General features: G+C 38.5%; 1 protein-coding gene across 6 annotated transcripts in view; it reads left to right on the forward strand.

Annotated features, from left to right (window-relative positions):
* Window positions 1-26,118, forward strand: part of pde4ba (phosphodiesterase 4B, cAMP-specific a) — a 138,079-nt gene extending 111,961 nt beyond the window's left edge. For 5 of the 6 annotated variants that reach the window (XM_079459869.1, XM_079459870.1, XM_079459871.1 and 2 more), the window contains 10 exons: window positions 11,780-11,892; window positions 19,351-19,444; window positions 21,678-21,850; window positions 21,955-22,053; window positions 22,140-22,304; window positions 22,394-22,493; window positions 22,577-22,731; window positions 22,844-22,966; window positions 23,062-23,244; window positions 23,327-26,112. In XM_079459869.1, the coding sequence (XP_079315995.1) occupies window positions 11,780-11,892; window positions 19,351-19,444; window positions 21,678-21,850; window positions 21,955-22,053; window positions 22,140-22,304; window positions 22,394-22,493; window positions 22,577-22,731; window positions 22,844-22,966; window positions 23,062-23,244; window positions 23,327-23,695 (1,574 nt within the window). In that variant the 3' untranslated portion in view covers window positions 23,696-26,112. Of the gene's footprint in view, window positions 1-11,779; window positions 11,893-14,996; window positions 15,200-19,350; window positions 19,445-21,677; window positions 21,851-21,954; window positions 22,054-22,139; window positions 22,305-22,393; window positions 22,494-22,576; window positions 22,732-22,843; window positions 22,967-23,061; window positions 23,245-23,326 lie in introns of those variants that run through there. The other variant, XM_079459873.1, reaches the window with a different exon arrangement.
* Window positions 26,119-26,626: the final 508 nt, after the last annotated feature.

Here is a 26,626-nt window from a genome sequence, read left to right on the forward strand (position 1 = left end):
ATCTGGCACGTGTGTTTTTTTTTCTTAGGTTGTTTGCATTAGAAGTTACAATGGTGGTCTTTATAGTGGTTCACCCGAGGGAACGCTGGTTTGCGTCAGTGTCATCGTCATGGCTTTGAGGGGTCATGCCTCAGAATGGCACGAGAGGTGCCACCTCACTTGTAATACAGCAGGTTTAGCGGAAATAGTTTGGATAGTGAGCAAAGTGTGGAAACTGAATGACCACAAATGTTTTGGTTTATTCCTCCATGGAGACCTGAGTTCACAGTTCATTTTGCTTCCATATTAATTGAATGATGGTTTATGACGGGACTCTCCAAGCGGGGGTCTGCAACAATACTGCAGATGTTTCACCATTCATTGCTTGCTCTCTAACTATACAAAAAATATATAAAATAAAAGCTGCAATCCATATCCTTTTTTTGAATCACCACAACATCATTTACTCACCCTCATTTTTTACCTGTATGGTTTTCTTTTTTCCACAGAACAAAAAAATAATCATTTGAAGAATGTTGTTAACTGAACAACAGCTATATCCATTTACTTGCATTGGTTTTGTGCCCATACTTTAGAGGTGAATGGGTACAGGCATTACTCGGTTACCAATAATCTTTAAAATATCTTCTTTTGTGTTCTGCAGAAGAAAATCCAGTTTTACACACTGATCGTAATGTTCGAATGTACTTTCTCAATAACTCATTTAGTTTATTTTGAACCAAAAAAAGTTGCAGCTTTAAGTTGCTTTAAGCCACTAATGTAGTAGAAGCTTGTCTAAGCTGTTTAATTGCTAGCTTTGCAATACTGTCTTATTATTTATGTTGTGTTATGTTGCATATTATCGTTGGCTATGCTTTTTAATGCTACAGTCCGTTTTATACAATATTTAAAACAATGCTACACATCGCTCTCCCTGCTCTCCTTATGTAACAAGTGTCTCTCGGCCTAGAAAAAGTTGAAGACCCCTGGTTACGAAAATACAAAATTCTTGACATTCTGTTTTCCATACGTCATTGATTCGCTTATGCTACATGACTTAAGTTTAACTCATAAGGATATTAATGGAAAACAAAAGCACTGGGATTTTATGAAAGTCTTCTTGAGGAAGGGGAAGAATGTGAGCGACTCCAAACAATGAGCTTTCTATTGGAGCGTGTCCACTTGCTGCAGGAAAGACCATAGTAAGGCATTTTATGATTATGACAGGAAGACAGACAGACTCTTCCTGTTTGTTTTGCACGGATATTCAAAAACAACAATATACTGTGTGTAAGATTTCTCGGCTGGACACAGGACTCGTATCTAGAAGAAAAACTACATTGGAATGCAACAGAGCTGAGGTTGAATGTTATTCTTTAACTTGTATGTTGGCTTGTATATAGTATATACATGTTTGCATCTACTGTACCAAAACCCTTCAGCCATATTTGTGTCAGGAGGAAAGGTAACTTTGTGACTGTAAGCAAAACCACTGTTTCTTTGTACCTCCGGCCAAGTCATTTCCATTCATCATCTAGCGCTGACTCTGTTACTATAGCAACAGCCCACCCAAACCGTCCGGGTCTGGCAACGAAGTGGGAAAACGTCAACAGAAAGGAAGCTTTTGAGAGACCACAACGGTTCAGTGATATTTAAGAAAGCAAATCCGTACCCACTGAGGGCCTTTCAGTACGTTGTACCAGCTGCCTCTAAGTCTGGTGCGGTTTGTCTTAGGCCTTTGTGTGCGCGGCTTACGTGACCATTTCTGCGTTTGTCTTCGGCGTTTGACCGTTGTGTGAGCGTGTGAAATGTGTACATGTCATCATGGCCCGACTGCCTGACTTATGTCTAGAGCGTGTGTTGATTCTGTGTGTGAAAGTGTGGAATGCCACACTCTCTTCCCAAAGCCCCTGGTGCACTCCTGTGTGCCAAACTGGCTTTAGATCTTAGCCCCGAACCTTGTTTTTACACACAAGACCCCTAGAGACGGCGTGACATCATCAATAATATTTTCAAACATTTCTGGTTTCCAGCAAGGGCTGGGGCTTTGCATGAAGTAGGAAATGTATGGCAAAAAACAAAGTCCACCACGCACTTGTATATTATTTACTAGAATTACGTAAAGACATTAAAATGAGTTTCAATAAGGTTTTATTTCCTTCCTAGAATACAAACAGGTGTGAGTCAACTTGTTTATGAGATTTCACATGAACTTACAGGTTTGTTGGTTTCAGATTCCTCAGAGCAGTTTTATAACATCAATTATGATACCGGCACATTGTTCAGTGTTTTGTTTCCTGTATTTAGATGTTTCTTTTGGTGTTTTTTACTCTTTTCGGAGCTTGGTGCATACTGTACACTGATGTGATGCTGTAATATCATCAAAGGACATTGTTGGAGTTGCATGACTGAGTTTGCGTGTTACACATAATGCAAAAATTGCCCATCTGATATTCAACAGATGGCATTTAAACTGTGGTTGTTAACAACAGCTGGGTTCTCTCTAAAGCTTCATAGTTAGATTGTTCCACTATGTAATGATTATGGCATGAGCCGTAAGACTTAAGATTTCTGCCCATCAAAAAGGTGTTTTAAAGGCCTTTAGACTGTAAATGTTATACAGTATGGGATACACTGATGACATCACCTAATTTTGTTTAAGTGCCCTTGCTGAAACACTACAAATGGTCTGTTAAGACACACGGCCCATATTGTTTTGCTGATATGTTCAAATGGCTTCACAAGCCCTCTGCCTCCCCAGGGATTATTACATAACTCAACACATTGTAGTCATTTATTTTCCCATGAAAAGGCTTCTGCTTTTATTCCAGCATTTGGAGCCAAGATCTGCAAGATTACAAACTTTGGGAATTTTTCGTACCCCAGTACAAATATTTTGTCTTGTTTTGATTTATTTTGTCTCACTACATTTAGTTAATTTAGTTTCTACGAAAACTAGATCTAATAACTTTTGTTATTTTGCTTCTCAAGTTAATGTATCTTATTATAAACACATTTTATTTTTCTACTGTAAATTCTGATTAAGTCGATGTTTTTATATTTTTGTTTATTTATTGCTTCTTTAAGGTAGAGTTTGTAAATTTTCTGGATGATTTTTCGAACAGAAATGCAATACAATATACATAACTATGTCTTCGGAGGTGTATAAATAGCTATTTCTATCTACATTCATCGCGGGTCCCCTTACATGGACTTTGCCATGTTTCTACAGTAGCCTTAAATGGACAACGGCTCTACGGAGCCCGTTTCAAAAATTTGCTGATCCTACGTCGCAAAGTGAGAGAGACTGAAATTATTTTTCCGTATTAATCAAAACTACATGGCAATAAAATTTAAATGCCATGGAGGCGAAAAAAGATAATAATTTAGCTCTCTTTCACTGCCATCTCTTCTTTTTTTCCAGCACACGTGAAAAGCACGACTAGCAAAGTGTGATTCACGTTGCTTTGTTTGTTTACAATTTGCGCACACAGATAAAGATTTGCGCCGAACTTTTGCCATCGCCTAAGATTCAGGAGGTGTCAACATCGTACAGTGTACATGCATGTCGTTCCCAAGTTTATTAGATCCATGCCACGCAATGTGACCGCGAAATGTATAGAACTTGTCTGTAGCAGGCTATAGTCACATGTAGGGCTGTCAAAAATTAATCACGTTTAATCGCATCTAGAATAAAAGTTTGTGTTTACATAATATATTTTCTGTGTTCTTCACGTATTCATTTTGTATTTATAAAAACATACATGCATATATAATAAAAACATAAAATATAAAAATATGTTTATATATAATTTAAACTATTGGTAAATATAAATAAACACAAATATTTCCTTAATATGTATACGTGTTTGTGTACATGTATGCATTTATAAACAGAGCAGATCTTTACTATTGTGTGGCATAGCTCAAAAGTCAGTGATCTGTCAAATTATGGAAACATTAAACACTCAAGCTAACTTGGTTGGGACTTAATGCGGATTATGCAACGAATGTTATCATGTTTGTATTGTGTATTATTCCTCAATCAAAACAACCCAATTGCAGTTTGATTGATATAACTTGTAATGCACAAGAACAAAAAATATGATTTTTGAATTTTTGCAAATGAACACTTCATATACAAACCCAAATATTATAATTTAATGTAATTAGCAAGCATTAATATCTTATAGATGTTCTCCTATGTAACTCCTGTCCTGTTTAGTGTATAAAGCAATAGATACAGAATGTTTGAGAAGGGTGCTATTTAATGAGAAGAACAGATGTTAGCTGAGGCTGCTTTCTGACTAAAGTCTGTCTAAGGTTTTAGTGTTGGCTCTGCTGTGGTGCAGCGTTTGAAAGCTGGAGCATGCACCCTGCTAACTATTTGAGTTATGCCATTGACGTCAGCACAGCCATAAAGCAGACAAACTGCCCTTCCCCAATGAACAGCCCTGCCAAATGGCCTGCATGTTTTCAAATAAACCAGAGAAGGAGAGAGAGTCGTTGATGCTTTTGTTTAGTTGTTATAGTCAGGTTGAAATTTCTCTCGACAGCTAGAAAAACAGTCTTCATACTGTATATTTAACAAACTTGAGAATACACTGGGGACATTAGCATCCGAATGTTTCATTCAAATGAGGAAGTCATTTGCAAAAACAAACACTTGTGAGTCAAACTTTTTGGAAGTTGTTAATGCCATTACAGGTGAACTAACAGGTTATTAAATTCTTTGCATTCACTCTGACAAAAGATCACTTTCCCATAACATTACGCTACGCTGCACACTACAATACCATAAAAGGATATCTTAAAAGTCGGTGAATCAAATTGTATAGTTTTTTAAGCTAAAATGGACCAAAAACCACTATAGACGTTGTCCATACGACTCATTTGCTATGTTTTTACTAAACTTGTAAAGTCATTGTTCAATGTCAAAACCTTTTTAAACCTACCACATTAGTCATGACACACTAGAGCCAATGTCATCAGACGTAGGGATTTTTTTTACAGAAAATAAGCATGATTAAATGATGACAATTTTATTATTGACCTTGTTTGTGGTGTAATATTGGCATGTATGTCCTATACAAAGCGGTCTAAACTAGCATATTAATCTGTAAAGAACCTGTCTTGGAATGTCAATGTTGTATATAAAGTAATGAGACAAACTTCTTGCTGTATGTATCAGCAGCATGATTGATTGACAATGTTGCATTATGTGAAATCACAGGTGAGTGAGCTGGAATGATGTAGATATGTTGACAAATTCCAAACTTTGGAAAGACTTAATCGTAAATCTTTCCATCTTCCTGTCTGTGCTTTAAAAACTTCCTGTTCACCATATTTTCCTGACAAGTTGAAGAAAAGAAATAGCTGTGACGGCATAGGGGGTGAAAACGATGGCTGCAGGTTTATTTAATTCTTATGTATCGTGTTAGTGTTGTTTACGTTCATTCCAGTTAGACATTCTGTTAACATCCATTCCACTTTTGTTCATTCATTCATATGAATCTCCTCATTAAACACAGCTCAAGTTACGCTACCGTAGAAATGCTGGGCATATTCCAAAGGACATTTTTTTGGGCTTCTGAGAAAAATCTGGGTTCTTAAGGATCCTTTCTTAAAAAAAAGCCACTAACTAAGGGTCTGTTGGTAGGCCAAGTGAATAACCAGCAGACTAAATTTCTTCTACACAGAAAACACGCATTGCACATTATCATATGCTGCTGACCTCAGATTCTCTCTGGAATCTCCATTGGCTCAGAAGCAAAGAATAAAAGAAACACCAAACCTGACGAAAGTTAGAGCTAATTGGGTTATGCCGGCTGCGTAGCCTGGGGTAATGGAGTTGGAATTGGTCGGAGAGGAGGGTCTGACAACAGCCCTATTGAGGTCTGTCAATAATCTGGACTTTGGCAGCAGGGTTCAGGCCAGGTGACGGGACAAAGCCTTCCCTGTGTGTCTGTATACTGTATGTTCCCTTTAACCGCCCACGGCCCTATGAATACACGTTTGGATGTTGTGTGGTCGCTTACCCCGGATCCCCTCGCTGAACTGACCATTGACTTGTGTAATGCGACTAATCAATTCTCGATTTTACTGCACGGATTTCGGAAATTTCCAAATGCCACTGGTTGGATTGAGGCAATGTGACCTCATTTGTATTGAAATGTGAAGTGTGTACGTTTTGCTGCATTTGGAACGGAAGCATGTAATATCCATGTGTTGATAGCATCTAAAATATACTGTTAACAATTTCAGATGTCTGAATCAAATCATTAGAACTGACTGATTTCAGTCAGAACTGAAATGGACCTTTTCGTGTACCACAGCAGAGGTGAATGAGTTTAATACTAAGACACATTCCCATAGATCCCTTGGAGATAAAAATGCTGAAAGGTTTGTGTGAGGGTAACGTTCAAGGGAAGGGTGAGGGGTCAGAATATACAGTCTCTTAACATTCCACTTATATTTACAAAATCATAATTTTAATTGCAAAGATGACAAACAGTCAGTCATTCCTAAACATTTAAAGTGTTATTTGACTGATGTTTTTGACAAAAAATGTGAGTTTTTAGCCTGAAGACACCAAACGTGTGCCGTTGTGAAGGAGAGATTCAGACCATGACTGAACAAATCATTCCGGAATGAGGAAAGGGTTTGGATCAGGACTGGGAGTTTCAGACCACTGTTTCTTGGTCCTTGGCTTGCGTGCCACGCCATATCCTATAACTTCATTCTTGGCAGTTATTTGAACCATTTTTTATTTTGTAGCGGGAGCTCGTAAATAAGAGTGGCATATTTTGCTGGAATATTTAAAACGGGCTGTGAGAGGGTGGATCGGAGAAAGAATGGCAGAGGAGGCATTTACTCAGCTTTGGGGGGTGCCTCTCTTCTCTCTTCTCTCCTACACACACACATTAACATACTGGAGGGTTTTGTATCACGGAGTGTTTTGCAGGCTCCATTTACCATGTTTATTAGATGAATAGTATATGTGTCATTATTATGTAGCTCAAGAGCATGGCGTTAACAACGCGAGGTTGTGGGTTCGAACCCAGGGGATTGCAGATACCTATGTATAAATGTATAGGATAATGCAATGTCGCTTTGGATAAAAGCGTCTGCCAAATGTAAATGTCCGAATGTCCGATATGGATTTGTTGCATGTTATATGATCAAATTAAATTAAATGAATTAAAATGATCGTAGGTTCAGAATTTAAAACAAAAGTTAAGGATTTATAAATGTGACACATTTGTTGTCTAATTGCGGAAATTAAATTACTCTTTTATTCTTTAGTGACGGATAAAGGATTATCATTTATAAAATGAGGAAAAAACAATCATTTGAAACGTAATGGCTTAAAAACGGAGGTTCTTTTGGTACCCAGCTCATGTTTTTGATTTGCGTCACAACTTTGACACGTCTATGAAGACAAACAAGGTCGCAGACATAAGCGTTGCTCACATACTGCTGTTTTTACAGGCAAATCATTTTTGGGTAATTTTTTGGAAGATCTATTGACAGAAATGCACTATAATATACAGATGACTTTAGAGGTGTATTAAGACCATATCAAATGAAGCGTTATGTTTTATTAGCTTAAAATGAACTATTTCTATCTACATATACTGCGGTCCCCTTGCATGAAATTAGCCATGTTGTTTCTACAGTAGCCCTTATTGGACAAAATGCTCTACAGAACACGTTTCATAAATACGTTATCTCCTTCGGCAAATGTGGGGTTGATCTCCTTCAAAGGTGGGGTTAAGTGAGCCATTGGTTGCAATTCGCAACCTCACTGCTAGATGCCACTAAATTCCATACACTGGAGTTTTAAGAACAAATATCCATTTGTTCACTTTCGCCTTTATGGAAAGTAATCTCAATCTCAAAAGCAAAAAGAGTGATATCCATTCAAATGAAATGAGAGCTTGCAAAGGCAACTCCTTGCTCATAGGTTGTCATGTGCAGTTTTGTGTTCTAAATGCTCACAAGACGCAAGCAAAGTTTTCCAAAGGATTCGCATTCATGTGGTCCGGCCGTCTTTACCAGCACTTGATGTTTATTTAATGTGTCTGTTGTTGAAATCCTCAGAACCCAAACAGTGGTTTCTGCCTCCTAATGGAAAACATATCATTTAAAGCAGTTCTGTGTTTCTCAGAAATTGCCATGTTGAGATGAAACCCCCAGACGGTGAACTTAAACTACATACTGCATATTTCTGTGATACTCTTTTGTCTTTTGTTTGAATATCTGGAAGTGTGTAGCAGCAGTTTCGAGAGGTGATGACATCATTATTGTGTGCAGAACAGTGACATCATTTTGCGGGGAAGTGTGCTGTTAATTCATATTCTTAAACACATTTTACTTCATATGTTTACAGAGGAAGCACAACTTTGGTAATAAACCAATTGTGATTTTTCTTCCTCATCTACTTTTTGTTTTCTGTCTTGACTGTTTTTTCCCAAAACCTGATTTTCGAAGGCTTATCAAGACATGTTTTTAATCCAAATTATAATCTACGTAATTTCCTTTTAACACAAAGAGAAGTCACATGTCCACCATGTAAATGGAGAAACTCATCTATTACGCCGTTTCGCAACATCCTCTGGCAATTCACAAACAAGCTCTTCCAGAATTTCCCCATCTCTTTCTTTCCTTCGTTTCTTTTCACATTCCCTCTCTTCTATCAATCATAACCAGAGCAAGGTGTTGTTTTAGCAGGCCCTTTGAGATTTGAGTTGACGTCTGTGCTCGTACTTCCTCTTTATTGGAAATGTTATAGCTTATCACTCTGCAGATTGGCTAACAGCTACGCATTAATTCAAGAGGGGCATAGAAAGAAAAAGAGAGTGAGCGCATGCTCACATGCAATTGCACCGTAATTCTGCTACACATCAGGAAAAACAGACATACAGCTGTAACCACACACACTAGATTTGGAATAACACGGGGTTGAGTAAATGATGAGAGAATAATATTTCTGGGTGAACTGTTGCTTTATGTTATTTATTCTAGTCACATTATGCAATGTAATAAACACAAACACAATAAATGCACAATGACAACAAGGTCATACGTTTTTTGTTTGTTTGTTCCCCTGATTCAACACTTCTTTCTATGTGAAATGGCAGCTTGTTAGATTAAATCTATCCCCTGTTTTCTGCAAATGGATGACCTCATGGCATGTGGGCAACTGCAGCATATGTCAGCATCTTTCCTGGACTGCTGCCTCCTCTTCCAAAGCCGCCAGGGTGTGTGTTTGTGTGTCGTGTGTGAAGGAGGGGTACGGGAAAACCCTTCTTACGCACATGTGGTCAGAGACTTCACTGGTCATTTCATGCATTATCAGACCACAGTGGCCATTTGCGCGCAAATGATGATGGGTATTAGAAAACGGCAGGAAGTACAGAGACAAAGATATTAATTAAAATAAATGAAAGTTTTCAGGAAGTAGGCCACATCGTGACTACAATTTGCAAAATATATCACACTGAAAAAACCCTAAATTTGAACCCGAGTTTAATCGTATCAAGGTGGTGCTTAAAGAGATTCCCCCTTCCCTTTAAAGCGCTTTGATTACCCAGAAAAGCACTATATAAATGTGACAAATTATTAATTATTATTATTAATAAATAAATTGTTGCATTGAAGTTTAAAGTAAAACATGGTTCGATGATTCATTGTCCTTTTTTCCCCACTTCAAATTAGCACCTGTCCAAAACTCTTAAAACGTCTTAGGTAGAAATAGTAGAAATTTAATAGATTTTATTTCTTTGGTTATGTGTCTGTAATATAGAGGTGAATGGATACCGCCGTTGTTCGGTTATCAACATTCTTTAAAATATTTTCTGTGTTTTGCAAAAGAAAGTCATAGAGATTTGAAATGACATGAGGGCGTGTAAATTATGACGGAATTGTTATTTTTTGGTGAACTATCCCTCAAATGGTGTATTTTGGTTTTCTTAGCGTCTTGTTCAAAACATTTCCACCCATTTTCAACTTAGCTGAGCTTTAGCGTTACAGTTTACAGTTACCCATCCAAAAAGGACCGACCACAGCAAAGCGCTTTTTCCTCCCGGTGTTCAGAAAGCAAATACTCATGTGGCTTTGAGCGTGTGGAGATTAGATAGAAGTACCGCCATTCGGCAGGGTCCCGCTAAAGTCCTGCCGCAGTGTTGCTCTGCAGCTAGGAGACCCACCACAGCAAAGGCAGAGTCGCTCAAGACTCCGTCTGTGTCCCGTAGCCACAGGGCACCAGTTCACCAAAAGTCTCGTCCACTGTAAACACATACTGTATCTGCTTTAGTCAGACCCACACACAGGGCTCACGCCTGTGCTTCATACAGTCATGTGGCACGTGAGGAGTGATGCAGCCCCGTTTGCGTACTTCATGACATTAATTAAAGCAAAGAGGGCATGAGGAGAGAAACTTGTGATGCGTCATCACTTGTGTACTTATGTATTAATGCGACGGGCGGATTTTGTTTAACACCTCAGACAGTAGGGTTTTGTGTTGTTACTACTTTGAGACTGTGGCCGGTTTATTGAAGGAGTAGTTCAAGTGATTCAAAATCCCATGTTGTTCAAAACCTGTATATGAGGGTTTTTTTCTGTGGAACGCAAAATAAGTTATTTTGAGAAATGGGTCAGTGGTTTTGTGTCCATACAATGGAAGTCAATGGGGTCCAATGTTGTTGTCTTCAAAATATCTTCTTTGGTGTTCTGCAGAAGTAAGAAAGTCATGCGGGTTTGGAATGACAAGAGAGTGCGTAAACGACAAAGACATTTTCGTTTTGGGGCAAACTAACACTGAATTATTATGTAAAGTATTGTTGTAAAATGTACAAATCCGTTCTTTGTATGTCAATATGATAAAGAATTCTTTAAGAAAACACAGTTCAATATCTGAATTCTGATTGGATGACCCATTTTAAAATGCAAATAAAGCTGCAACTGTAACTTTTGCCTCTCTGTCGCCGTCTCTGTTTCAAGCATTAAATTGCCGGTTCAATTTGTATGACGTCAAACTGAAATTTCCAGGGAAATTATGGTATATTTTTATAAATATAAATATTTTTTAAGCTTACCATTGAGAATCAGGTGATGTTAAGGAGATTTTTTTTACAATTTCGCTCAAAAGTGATTTTTGTTTAGTTTTACCTTTAACTTGGCTGATCGCAACTTGAAGCACACATGTGAGCACACAATAATATATTAAATTAATAAAGTGATTTTTTCATCTTAAATATCGTATCTTATTTCTACACAAAAATGTGTTTCTTTTGCAAGTAAAACCTGAGGAAGTGAGTCTGTGCGTGTGTTCAGCACAGGTCAGACAGTCCCAAGTGATAAAAAGGGGGAGGGGGTAAAAGAGGGTGATGTCAAACGGGGTCTCAGTCAGACAAACTGAGAAAACAGGAAAACGAGGAAGCACTGAGCCAAATGACTGTATCACCCCACGACAGCCAGCTCACAGTCATGAGTGAGAGAGGCACACGCAGGGAGAGCAATGCTCTGAGAGAGAGTGTGGGGGTGAGAGGAAGGGGCACGCAGCCAAAGAGGCAGTATCACCCAGCCACAAGCACCAGGCGAATGAGAGGAAACACAGAGCCTAAGAGACTCACAGCTATCGTTCATCAGAACCCGCTCTCACTCTCTCGATCGGTCTGGGAGCGTGTGTGTGTGTGCTTGTGCGAGCCCAGGATGAAGGAACGTCTGGCGGGCTGTGCTCGAGTGGCCGTGCAGCAGGATTCTCATGGTCCCCCTGTTTCTGTGTGTCTTTATCCAGACGAGTCCTACCAGAAGCTGGCAGTGGAAACCATGGAGGAGCTGGACTGGTGTTTGGATCAGCTGGAAACCATCCAGACGTACCGCTCCGTCAGCGACATGGCCTCCAACAAGGTGAGAAGGTCCTCCTCCGGCTAATGAGCACTTTAAGAGGTCTTGGAAGTTGGTGAAACTCCGATTCCCCTGGGTGCATGTACCCCAGGGGTATTTGGAAATATGTAGAGTTGGTTTATTCTAAATATCTGTATCTACAATATATTTAATATGAATCTAAAAGCAATTAAAATCTGAATATTTTTATACTTCTCTGCTTTAAAAAGCTGGGAATTTACGTGGCAATTATTTTTACCCTTTTTGGACATTTTAGTACTTTTATAAATCTAAATGATATTTACTTTTAAATGTATTCATTTGGCAAACGCTTTAACCAAAGCGACGTACAAGTAGGAGAGTATATAAACATTTTGTCAACACACTAAACAGTACCATTAGTTTACAAGGCCTTGCTAGGAGGATTAAAGCTGATGTAGAATGGGAGAGAATGAACAACAAGATTTTTTATATATATATGTATATAACATAAAAATAATTCACACTTTTAGTCAGCTGAAAAATGACGGGGGCTTGAACTTTACTGAAAGGGCACATTAGAAATATAAGGTTACGTAAAAATACACTAAAGTGCAGTCAAGAACTTTTAACTTGGGTTTAACCCCTTCGTTTTCAGTCGACTGCAGACGCTCCTTTCTGGCTGTTTTGTGAATGGGTCTATTGAGAGCTGGGCCCTGGGCTTGCATTAACAATTCAGGCTAGTATTTTCTAGTCCACACACAAGCTGCCGACTTTGCTTCTGCTTCATTTACAATCTGACGTACAACATACGGCTAAGTAAAATGTCTCTCAGAATTAAAATCCTGAGCTTCAATACTTGAACACATTGGTTTTGCATTAACAGTTTAGGTGCTTTTTGAGAGTGCATGACTTTGTGCCCCAGCAGTCTCGTATACAGTAATCTGGATAAATGTGTAAACAAGTATATTTACCTTTTGAACAGGTTTTAACACGCCTTTCTTTCCAACACACCCCCGTGTGCTGGGAAATGTCGTAAACTGTAGGGTGTTCAGAAATGTTTTTGATTGACAGCTTGTGGGTCATTTGTTATTTGGTATGAAGGAGGTCAGGTTTGTTTGTTTGGTGTACGTCACTTACCGTAATTTACGAAAGTAGCCAAATGATAAACATCCTTCCTCTTAGATTAATCAGAAAACACTATATTGAACTATAAATGCCATATATTTCTAAGTGTAACAGAGATGCACATGTATACAGTACGGTTGTATTGTTTGCCACATCTGTGTAGTACTTTTAAGCATATTGTGAGTTGTGTCGTACATCACTGTCATAAGATCTGATACTCTGCATATCTCCAGTGCGTATATGAGAGTCCTGCAGCTGTGACTCAGGTTTCCTGTCTCCTTCCTAAGCTCTAGTCGGGTGCAGACTACAATGGGTGCGAGTGCTGTATAGCAGGGCAAGGCCGCACTGGCTGTTTGTTTCTTTTTCTGTTGACGTCAAACAGGCATACACTGCAACACGGGGAGTTTTGCTGCAGACAATAGGAATGAACACACTAACTCCGACACACACACTTAATAAACGAGAAATGCTACACACCAGGCTTACGGATCCATGTGCAGGAGAGAAACGTGTTAGTTGTAAACCACAATTATAAAACTTTTGTAACAAAATTGAAATGCAAATGGGTAAATGCATTCGGTAACATGAACTAACATACTTTCAGAGCATTTATTCATCTTTGTTAATACAATTCTTCCTTGTTTTTTTCATGATGGTTCATTGCACATGAATATTGTTAATACAGGCAGTTTTTGATGTTAATTAGAAAATTAGAATTTAACATAAATTAAGAATATTAAATGCTGTAAAAGTATAGTTTTTTTCTTAGTTTATGCTAACCTGTGTAGCTAGTTAGCTATGCCGAATAAAACTTTGTTGTAAAGTGTTACAGTATCAAATCGAGAAATATCAAGGAACATAATAATTATACTGAACATGTTGAAAAAAAATATAGATTGGTGTGTAATTCAATTATTAAGTAATTATTAATTAATCATATACGATCCTAAATAACTTTATTCATATCTATATTAATACTTCATAATTTTATATATAATTAATAATTATATGATTATTATTATTGTTATTATTGTATTGCAGTGTATGCAGGCAGAGACAGATTTCTTATTTTCTCTGCAAAAAAAGGTTGTACACAGGTGACATACATAAAGCCTCTTACACAATAAATGTTTAGTAATTGGTTTAAGAGATACTAATATTATGGCTTTTGTATCAAAGTTTGTGGGAACAACAGGTAAAGATAGCCATCAAAGTTGTATACAGATAGTACCAAGAAGGCTGACCTTTTACTGGCCTTTTTGAACGTCTTTGCCATCTCATGTGTTTGACAAACATTATTGCTCTGTGTGCATGTGTGTTAAGTCTATATCAGCTTTAGGGTTGCTCTTTCAGCATGTTTTATACAGTATATCAAATACTGTACTGGATGGCACTGTGTTTCAGCCAAAGAATACATTTTGTAGATACATTAATTCAATCTCAGACACGTTATTGCAGTGATAGTATGGCCACAAGAATGATACTAAAATTCAGCCCCTGAAACTACCCGAATTGTACATTTGCATTATACGAGAACGCTTTCAAGATAAAGCTAAAACAAAATTAAAACAAAATTAATAGTTTTTATGGCTTCCATAAAATAAACATTGAAATTCACAGTATTGAGCTATAAAACCAATGTAAAACAATGTCCTGGATACTTCTAGATATTTCAATTTAGAGTGAAATCATGGTAAAAGTAATATCCTTTTTTTTTGTTGGTGTATTGCAAATAAATCTTTAAACTTTGTGCAAGTGCTTTAAACTCGCACGATTGTGATTTGTAAGTTTGAATTTCCCACCATTTTGTGTGTGTGGGTTGCAGTATAATGTATGTGAATGTTTGTTTGCTCTGATGACTTCAAAAGACCACATCACTGTGTTTGATCGGATTCCAGATCAGACTGTTTACCCTTTAAATATGTTGCAATGGGGTTAGAGTTCCTATGTATGTGTGTGTGTGTGTGTGTGTGTCAGAGGAGGCGGTACTACTATAAGAGGGGAAGTTTGTATTCAGTGACACACTGAACGATAGTCAGCACTCACAGCTCAAATCAAGTCAGTAACACTGTTGCATCTGTTTAACGGCAAACGGTAGAACTTAAGACAGTCACAGACTGAAGATCAGCGGGACTTTGAGAACCTAACTTTATTTAAAATGGGAGCTTGCTGCTTTGAGAGAAAAGAGCAGAGAAAGATTGGAAAAGTTAACTGCTGGAGAAAGGTGAGCCTTTTATTATCTTTTTAAAGTTAGTTCTTTTTTGTATGTTTGTATGTATTTTCTTGGCATGCGTGCTGGGGAAAGTAGCTTTCTTAACTTTGTGATTCATTCTTTTCTAAATCTTTATTATTATAGATGGACTGTAAGATTTAGTGCATGTTGGAATTTCTTTATTTTTTTATTTTTCCCTATTGCTTTTTTGTGTTTATTATAAGGGACGGTGTGGATGAAATGAGTGTAAATCAGTGGCTCTAAGATGGTAACAAAGAGTGGACCTGTTTGATAGTCATATAGTTCTGTTATCCAAACTGTTTGTAAATGGATTAGGGCTGTCAGGTCAAAATACCGTCAAACTACCTCGTAAGAAAGATAAGAAACCCCTTAGTAATAATCATAAGGCTATAACAACTGCAGGTTTTCTTATCTGCTTGTGTTTTCAAGTTCTGCAAAAAATTGTTGTAGGCTATACATATAGCTCATAGCAAAGCTTCTCTTTTGTGATCTAGTTTGCATGTGCACGTTGCTTAAAGGATTGTTTAAGGTTTAACAGCAAAATGTTCATTTGAACATTTGAAATAGAATCTCTTGTACAAAAAGGTATATCTTGAATGCACTGAATAAATGCATCTGCCAAATCCATACATTTAAATCCCAACTCGGATTTGGGAGTCACATATTTGGATTCCTTTTTTGCACAAAAAACGTAACTCAAAGGGCATTATTTGTTGCTAAAATGTATTTAATTGAGTAGAATTGAATACTTATAGAGTTTAGTCTCTTTGCTTGTGATCTTTAGAAGACACACATTCGTGCACATCTTGAGCAATGTAGAGGAAGTGAAGCGCAGTGCATGTGTCCTCAGGCACTATTAGTTGGCACAGTCTACTTCTTTCTTCAGAGTTGTAATATACTAGAGAACTCGTTTGTCATGTCTACGTGCGTCACAGCCTTTCATAGTCATCTTTTGAAGATTTTCTCGCTGTCATATATCAATGGCTTTATAAGGAAAGGAATTTGCCAATTTTGCAATTACTGTATGTGCTTCTTGGATGACATCATTTACTGCAATAAATACTCCCAGAGTTGGGGTTTTCCCTACTACATGATGAACACAAGAGATTTGGTTATTTTGCAATTAAAGCTGTAATCTGAACAACACTGCTGATGACATTTACATAGAATTTATTACAGAGATTGATAGAGTAACTATGAAAGTGAAATGCATTTAGTTTTTCGATTGACTTCCTTGTTCTACATCAAACACATTGACACCCCACAAGGTCATGAGGACAGTACAAATTGATTGTATGCTGCCGGTTAACAGTGTGAAGTGACCATACAAATCTATCTGACTGAACAGCTGTAGGTTTATACTGACCACTAGTGGAAGAAATCATTGCCTTTAATATAATTATCCCAGGCTAAATGCAATGGTTGGGCAAAAAAGTGCAAGTCTTCCTCAATAACGAAATCATCAGACATTTTTCGAAGATCAGGTAAAGATCACCTAAATATTTCCTGCAGATTAAAAAACAATTCCTATTAGAAATTGTCCTTGACCGTCAATTAATGAGTTTATTTCCCAAAAGAGATAAAAAAATCAATGTTTTGATAAGAAGAAATGTGACATGTGGAAGGCAGCGCATCTTTGATATATCAGAGTTGTTTACAGATCTGACGAGACGCCTCACACGCAGCGGAGGAACCCCCACTGCAGCATAATGCAGAGAGATTCTCTGCTGTTTTGCCTCTTTCAGTCTCCCTTTCTCTGCTCCATCTCTCCCTCCCACACTCTCATGCAGGCACGCAAACACGTGCACACCGCGCAGTTCAGAAGATAATCCAAATCGTTTCATGAGTCTTTTGAGCTTCTCTTTAATACTCCATGGGAACATTTTCTTGAATCTGAGTCCAACTTTACAACACTGAGGGTTGAACGAAGTGTCTCATACCATTTTAGTGGTGATATCAAAATTTAATCATTGCGCATCTACTTTCTGTTTGCACCAAACAGGTTTCTATTTTTTTCTTGCTTTAAGCATAACTTACTAAAATATTTTCCAGTTGGATATGAAAAATGTATTTACAGTATTCTTCATAACTTTATAAAGTTACATAAAAATTCTATATGATTGGGAAAACAATTCTTGATATCTTTATTAATTGAGATATTTTGGGAAAGAATATAGATTTGTTATAATGTGCACTGGGGTTCTCCTCTGTCGGTGTACTGTGCAAGGTTGGTTATTGCAAGGACACCTCATTGACTCCAGCCAACTGCCTCCTCCTGATTCAGATGAATTGGGGGTTGAATTGGTTGTATGTGTCCTCGCGATGTCTAGGCGGCCATCTTCTGAGGGTAGGGAGGGAGGGAATCCGCAGCAGCCGGTGTCACATGATGCTGTTGCCATGGCGTTGGGATGTTGGTGTAATTGGTGCTCGGGTAGATGGCACAAAGCGAGAAAGAGTAGCGGGGGGTGTTGATGTCACCGAATAAGACAAAGAGAGGCAATTATCCAAGTCTCCAACTCCTCTCCCACCATACAAACACTAGCTGATGCCTCCAAGATAAAAATAGCACTGCGCTCCATATGATGCTGTTATCATGGACAGCCTTGTGAAGGGGGTATACACAATAAAATAACTAAAGCTACTTTCCCTCTCAAGTCACCTTTGTAGTGTGCTTAGTGGACATGAACAGGCTTAAAGTTGTATATGATTAGAAATCCTTTGACAACACGGTTGATGAATTGTTCTCAAAGAGACGAGGGTATCCTTAGACCTCTTGTTTTTCATATCTCGTCTTTTCCTTTCCCTGCATAACAAAGCAGGGGCTCCCCTCTCCTCTACCATCTCCTTGTCAAATCATATGTGGTGTGCCGTGTTGCTGGGGCTGACAGACTTGAGAACGGGAGGGGGGAGAGAGAAAGACAGAGCAAGATGATGAGAAAGCTAGCACGTACTGCAGCATTGGAGCGGCACTAATCCAGCAGAGGAAGACCCCCCTCCAGCCAGATGAACATCCCTGTGTTTTTTTCCGACATCCCATCCTCCCACTTATCCGCAGCTTTATCATCTCCGTTATTCAGTGGCTCTTTCAGACCCTCCGTGTTGATTCTAGCTCTGGCCGTTGTCTGGATCCTCCAGCCCAGGACGGGATTTTCCCATCCGCTCTTATCCGCAGCCATGGAGAGTCAACTACGGAGCATTTCGGCCAATTGCCGTCGTGGTGATGGCTCGCGTCTGCTCCTCTGCAACTAATCCATAACAAGCAGAAGAAGGGAGGAGAGAAGAAGGGGTTTTTCGTGTTCCCATCCTGAAGAATCCCTTTCATCTGCCTCTCTCTGGCTCTTTTCCTTCGTGGTATAGGAGTGCGCTGTTGTGGATTTCGGGAGATTAAATACCATCCAAAATGCCTGAGGCCAATTACCTTCTCTCTGTTTCCTGGGGTTACATTAAGGTGTGTATGGTGGCTGATTTGTTTTTTAATGTCGGCTTATGGTTTTGGTGTTTGTTGGTGGTCTAGAAAGATGTTGAGGTGGAATACCTACTGCGAGGGTCTCTGTGTGGCTTCTTGTGACGGAATGCGAAGATCTGAGCTCTGTTATGGGCTCATGAATTTGTCTTCAATTGGTTTAAATAGTGATTTGGATGTGAAAACATCATGTTGTATTGGTTACTTTTGTGATTTTGAATAAGCACAAAAAATCTGAGATGTGGCGCAGGATATGGCTGTAATTTTTTCATTTATTTAATTATATATGCATTTTTATTTACCCCTGTCTCTTTTTTTTTGGCTATGTAATATATTAATTTAACAATTCTGTTTACTAAAAAAATTATTCTAACTTTTGAAACTGTGACATTTTTTAATCTTTTAACCAAATGAAGCTCATTTCATTTGCATTATTTCATTTTTGCAATTACATCATTAAGAAAACACATTTACAAGCCAATAAAATCTATATTTTACAGTATTTATTATTTCTGAGACCATTGTTTGATATGACGGGAACTCCATAACACACTGCGGTACTGTACACAAATTCTAATTCATTCACAGTGCATCAGAGAATGGCAACCCTAATAAAGAATCAATGTTGAACGTTTTTCAGGTTTTTGGACTAATGATTCTCTCCCTCTGTCTTTTCCAGTTCAAGAGAATGTTGAACAGGGAGCTGACGCACCTCTCTGAGATGAGCAGATCTGGCAACCAGGTGTCTGAGTTCATCTCTAACACCTTTCTGGGTAATTATACAAATATTCCCTGAAACACACACAGACACATGCACACTTCACTGTGCGTGGGCTGAAACTGCGCCATCTTGGAGCAAATTTGGGGCACGCCGTTTACAAAACCGAACTGCATTTGAGACTCACAAAGGGATTGGGTAGAAAAACAGGAAATTCAAAGGTGAAGAAAAGAAATAACTCTTTTAATATGACAAAACACAGATATTGTACATTAAAAAGTCAGGCATACAGTATGAAGGCTCATTTTGTTTTTGGAGTGCCTTGAGATGGCATCAGACATTGGTTTCTGCATGAGGAGAGAGATCCCCAATGCAGCAGTTGGAAAAGAGGGAGAGAGGAAAGGAGAGCAGAATTAGGGAAGGGAGGGGTACCGAAGGGGGGATGGGATCTTGCTGTAAAGCAATGCTGACGGTGGAACCCCCCAGCACGGTACATCCAGGCAAGAAAACCTGTGACTCATCCAGCTTCTGTGATTTTAAACAGATGGAATCACATATCCCATCCACACACAGACAGACACGCGCATACATGCGTAAACATTTCTTCATGTCGCATTGCGCTTTTGAAAAATTTGCTTTTTGAAGTTTTTGTCTTTAATTAGGAGATTTTGACAACACATACCATTTTCTTAAATAATATGTTTCAGTTCAAATAATCTACAGTAAACCATTTTGAGAGATTGCATGATAGTAATTTTATGCTAAAAACAACACAACAAAGCAAGTCATTAAAATTAACTTACGTAAAGCTATTTGTTTTGTCTATCTTTAAGAATTATTAGATTTTTTTAATAAATAAATATGATTTTTTTTGTCGTGTTGTCAAAATGTCTTTATTAAAGGTGTATAATACATTTGATTAAAAAAATGTGACCAAATTATTTGTTAAACGTGTCCAACTTGAAATGAGGTGAAGGTGAAATTAGATGAGGGTGAAATTTCGCACGTGTCTCCAGGATTATATCGATCGAAAAGTGGTTGGATTTCACTGGCATTAACCGGCAAAACATCTGTGTGCCGTGTCACACGTGACAGCTCAGTTTATGCCTCTCAGGATTCACTTTGTCTGTTCAAAAAGAGCAAGTATTGCTGTGATAGTGACTCGAGCTGAATACGTCTTCCCCTCTTTCTGTATCTTGCATCTGCGCCTGCACGTGCGGCTTGCATTCTCGTTGGGTTTTAATGTGTGTGAGGCATGAGGATGACATGTGACTGTGAATCCTGAGAGGAGGGAGGAAAAGGATGGAGGAAAAAAGCCATGCTGGGTGTTTGTCGGAAAACAGGCAAATTGGCTATAATGAGCAATGTGAATGAGCCGCATTGATCACATAGAAGCTGTTTTCTTTCGGGTTGGTCGCGTCTTTATCACAAGAGCAAAGAGAAAAGGCTTTTGACATGAAAGTGAATCAAGTGCTCCCTCATCTCCGGCCTCTTTTTATTCTGTCATCTTCACTCTTCAGAAAAGATCCAAGAATATATGTAGACCGAGACGCGGGTTAGTGATAAACAGAGGCACGTGAATGAAAAGGATAATGAGTGTAATGAATTAACCATCCCTCACCTCCTTTCATTTCCCGGGCATTATCATCCTTTTTCTGCATCGTGCCAGAGCTTTGCGGCGAGAGAGATCTCCGTTATATGATGTAACCGAATAACCCCTCTGGGGCCGAGAGCTGACGGTGTCACGGCTTGAGAAAATTTGTCTTCTGTTTAGAATTTCTTTTGGGCTGAACAGTCCCTTTAAGATTGTTTGTCAATGGACATCCTAAGGGTTGACCTTTAGGAGATGCCGTATGAGGCATGGTCCCCTGCAGTGGTTTGTTTACAAATCCGCCACTGGGAAAACGGAGAAGAAAGTTTTGCTCGAATACCTCAAGTCTCTCTAAATGAGCGTCTGTTCTGGCCTGTTTGCGGGCAATGAATCTCTCACAGGGGGTAGATGTAAGCTATTCAAGTGTGGCACTGCATCCGGGCCAAAGGCAGCTCTTGACGTCACTGAGGGAAACTAGATACGCGGCCACCGGGTTCCCGACAATGAGCTTTTTCTGACAATGAGCGCGTATGCATCTGGTCTGGTCTGTTTGGAAACTACAATGAAGAGATTGAATATTCTGGAATGTGATCTGGCAACAACTGCCGCTCTCGTCTTGCATGATCCGAGATGTGTTTTAGTTCTCATATTCGTAGTTGTCAGGATTAGTTACCAAATATTGTTCCGTTTCTCACAGACAAACAGAATGAGGTGGAGATTTCCTCGCCTACTCCTAAGGCCAGAGAGAAGAAGAAAAAGCAGTTGATGACTCAGATCAGCGGTGTGAAGAAGGTGTCCCACGAGTCCAGCCTCAACTGCGGCATCGCTCGCTTCGGCGTCAAAACCGACAAGGAGGATTTACTGTCAAAGGTAATGAACAGAACTATTGCACCATATCTGCTGTGTAGTTTTTGTGCTGGCTTCCTGTTGATCTCATTCCTCTCTTTCTTTCTTTCTTTGTTTGTTTCTTTCAGGAATTGGAAGATCTGAACAAATGGGGCCTGAACATCTTCACAGTTTCAGAGTTTTCAAACAACCGGCCTCTTACGTGCATTATGTATGCAATCTTCCAAGTAAGTCCTTGCTCTGGTTATTTATTTATTGAGAACTTAATCCATTTAGCTGTTATTTATATGCAATTTTTTACTTCTCTCTTTAGGAACGGGATTTGCTCAAGACGTTTAAGATCCCGGCAGATACATTCGTGATGTATATGATGACCCTGGAGGATCACTATCACCAAGACGTGGCGTATCACAACAGCCTTCATGCTGCAGATGTGGCCCAGTCTACTCACATTCTGCTGTCCACACCTGCATTAGATGTAATGATGGTTTTTGTTTTAAATATACACCTTCATATCTGCTTGTCCTATTATTATATTATTCACCATTTAACTTTTGTTCTAAACAGGCTGTCTTTACCGATCTTGAGATCCTGGCTGCCATTTTTGGCGCAGCAATCCATGACGTAGACCATCCTGGCGTTTCCAACCAGTTCCTCATCAATACAAGTAAGTAACCACAAATCCCAAACTTAAATAGCCACATAGAGATCATAGAGACACCTGAATTAATCTTCGCTCATTTCTTCCAGACTCCGAGTTAGCACTCATGTACAACGACGAGTCGGTTTTGGAGAACCACCACCTAGCCGTGGGCTTTAAACTTCTCCAGGAGGAAAACTGTGACATCTTCCAGAACCTCACCAAGAAACAAAGGCAGTCGCTCAGGAAGATGGTCATCGACATGGTGAGATTCGTCATTGTGTATTTATCCACACCATCCGCTTTCATTTACAGCTTAATGCTTTATACGCAGAAGTTTTCTTATTTACATATTTTTGATGTTGTCCTGTTAACAGGTACTGGCCACAGATATGTCAAAACACATGAGCTTACTAGCTGATCTGAAGACCATGGTAGAGACGAAAAAAGTGACAAGCTCGGGAGTGCTACTTTTGGACAACTACACAGACAGGATACAGGTACTAAATTCTGGACTTATGGTATATGAGATGAGATGAATTATCGGAATACTTGAGCTTTATTGAAGAAAAACTCAATTGTGATATCATTACAGGTTCTGCGGAACATGGTTCACTGTGCAGATCTGAGCAATCCAACCAAGTCTCTGGAGCTGTACCGGCAATGGACGGACCGCATCATGGATGAGTTCTTTCACCAGGGTGATCGAGAAAGGGAACGCGGCATGGAGATCAGCCCCATGTGTGACAAACACACCGCCTCGGTGGAGAAATCACAGGTCAGTAAATGAGTCAGTAAATATATTTGACCATAATTCATCCATGAAAGCCAATTTAAAACAGTGCTTTATCTTTCTCCAGGTGGGTTTTATTGACTACATCGTCCACCCGCTGTGGGAGACCTGGGCCGACTTGGTGCATCCAGATGCCCAGGACATCCTGGACACATTGGAGGATAATCGGAACTGGTACCAGAGCATGATCCCTCAGAGCCCTTCCCCGCCATTTTACCAGCCTGACAAAGAGGGCAACGGGGGGTCGGGACCCGACAAGTTTCAATTTGAGCTCACGTTAGAGGAGGAGGACTCTGAGGGCACGGAAAAGGACGAACAGAGTCAGGGCGACGACGAAGAAGAGGAGGAGGAAGACGAAGACAGGGGTGAGGACATGGAATCATCCACTACACACATCCAGATAGTTACCGAAGACGCCTCACCAGTCGACACATAGGACCCTGTTGTCCTGTAACTAGATGGTAGCTGTTTTTTTCCCCTTGCGAGAGGAGCAATCTTGCAGTTGATGCTTTTTCGAAAACCCCACGTGGGGTGCTTTTTTAGGCCCTCGTGGGAGGAGGATGTCTTTCCCTCCTTGCACTTACGTTTGGAGATGGTTTGGTAGGCGCTCTCAGGAAATAAATGCTGCAGACATTTTGGACCTGAACGATTGACAGGCGACTTTGTTAAACATGAAGGATTGGGGCCAACATGAACAGTTTGTTTGTTTACCGGGGGCGAAGAGCAGACACTACTGAGAGGAGTAGTGTTTCTTTTATTTTGTATCAACACAGACTTTTTGTAAAGCTATGGGTGTGCGAGATTAAACATGAACTACTGAAGAACAAGTATTTGTAAAGAAAGAGAAACTGTTTACTTTTCTGTACCATTTGTCTAAAGACTGTGTGCCTTTTTACTATTGTCTTTTTAATAGTCTTTTATTTATTGAACAGGTTTTAGTATAACTGTATGTTGAGATGTTTTTGTTTTCTAAAGCAAACCAGACAAAACATGCAGACTTGTTTTATATATATATGGTATATATATCTACGCTGGAGAGAGAACATAGTGTCTTCCTTTGTTTGGCAATATAACTTAATAATCCAAACATCTGACAAAACAAAGAAACGTGCATTCTATTAAAGACGCACTTTCTGTTCATTACATATGTTTCTGTCGGACGTTTAACTATGAGCACAAACTCAGTTTCTTTAGAAAAAAACTTAATGTCATTTACATTCACATCATTGACAATTGTTGCACAAAAGCATTAAATGACTCTATAAAGACCCTAAATTTATTTAACACAAATTTACTATTCAAAATAACCCCCTCAATCTGTCAATAATTGACAGAAATCATAAAGGAAGCCAAAAGTATATTCACTTAAATAGTAGGTTGATTTTATTTATTATAATCGTCTTCCGCAAATCAACAACATGAGAGACAGATTTTGAGCTCTCAAAACCAGCTTACCTTCGTTGCATAACTTGGTACAGAACATTACCAGAGCTAATTTAATTTGACTTGAAGTCTTTAAAAAGTTTTTCTGAACTGTCCTAAAATTAAATCACCTCCAAATCCGCAAGGAAAACCATTGACGTACATACAACTTTTACCCCACCTCACAGAATGCTTGACTTGATGTCTATCAAGATCTGATATATGACCTCATGAAGTTCAAGCTACGGTTTTGAAATCTCAAGATGTGATATTTCAGACTTTTTCTCTTTTCCATCTTATTCAGATTTCAACAGTCAATGTCAGTTTAGTAATGACATTCACGCTTTGAGGTACTCAAACTACCTTACGCTCAAAGTCTCACCAGTGAAACCGTTAATGGCCAAAGTAGCATTCAAAAGTATGATTGTGTGCACATATGTAAGTGTCTACACATAACATGTTTGTGTGTGTGTCTGTCTATTGGCTTATTCGCTCGATCACCAGCCCACGCTTTCACGACTCCTTCCATCTTCTTTGTTGATATGCGCTCAAAACGGTCCTCTACTGTTTATAACAGTGTATTTATTATTATTACTGTCGACTGTACATAAGAAATAAAGTTTCTTTGTAAATTGATTAATTTATATGCACTTGCATTACCGAACATTGGTGGTGTTTTTTGTGTAGTGGGCTCTTGGACTGAGTCTGTTTTATTTAGTAATATTGTTTATGTTTTAATATAAATAAATATATATATTATAAATACCATGTATGAATATATTGCACAATTTTCAACTGCCCAGAACAGTAGCCTATGAGACACGCGACCCATTGGTAACGGGGAGAGTCTGTAGATAAGACATAAATACATACTGTAGACTTCTGTCAGATATTAGAAGCTTTGTGTATCACTGTTTGGTGTAACATCGATAAGTCGATATCTCACAGAATGTTGCCCTCAAATATTTACAACATTTTGTATGGAGATTGCTAAAATTGGTTCAGAAGTTTTAGAGATTGGCCTGTAAATACACATATTCTGTGTTCAGTTTGCAGGGGATGAATTACATTCACGGTCACATCACAGCCTCTGAATGACAGCAATGTGAAATCGATATAATTACGAAAATGTGATCTTCTGTAATTACTTGTGCTAATGTGAACTATTTTTCTGACCTGGTTAGCAGTTTTGAAATTCAAATTGTCAAGTATAACTTTGTTAATCTATGTTCTTTTGGTCCGATTTGTGTCCAAAAGCATTCAACAGAATTAGTGCTATATCTGCATGAGGGATGAGTTTTTATCGTCTGGTTATCCCACATTGTTGCAGGTGAATATTCAATGTTTCACACAATGTATGGTAATAATATTGTATATTGTGTTCAATCAAATCTGAAGCTACTTTTCTATGAAGTGATTAAAGACAAGCATGAATATACTCCATGTGTGAATGTCTTTTCTTTGCTTTGTTGACGACTATTAGGGCTATTGTTTAAAAATAAGAATTCCCCCACAATTTTAAATCACATTTTTACCTTTGCTAGTTTAAATGAGTTTTAATAATTCATATACTATTTAGTGGTAAACTGATCAAATGTAAAAATAATGGAGTATAGAAAATGTATTAATTTAATGTAGTTCTAATGTAGACATCTATTTATGTCTTTTGTAAAGATAAACATGATTAAATTCAAAACTTAAATGTTTTTACAGGTAATTTGAACAAGGCCATGAAATCTTTATTTGGACCTGTTTGTTTTAAATACCAGAATCTACTCTAAAAAGGCTGCAATGTTTTCAACCTGAATGTTGGGTAAAATATAGTCAAAACAATAATATTTTGGGTTATAAATTATAATACAAAATATGCTATAAATATTATATACTGTATACTTTTTATATAAATTATAAACAAATTTGCTAGTTTGTTTCAACCCATGCATGG

Source organism: Barbatula barbatula, assembly GCF_947034865.1.
Source record: "Barbatula barbatula genome assembly, chromosome: 7".
Lineage (NCBI taxonomy): Eukaryota > Metazoa > Chordata > Actinopteri > Cypriniformes > Nemacheilidae > Barbatula > Barbatula barbatula.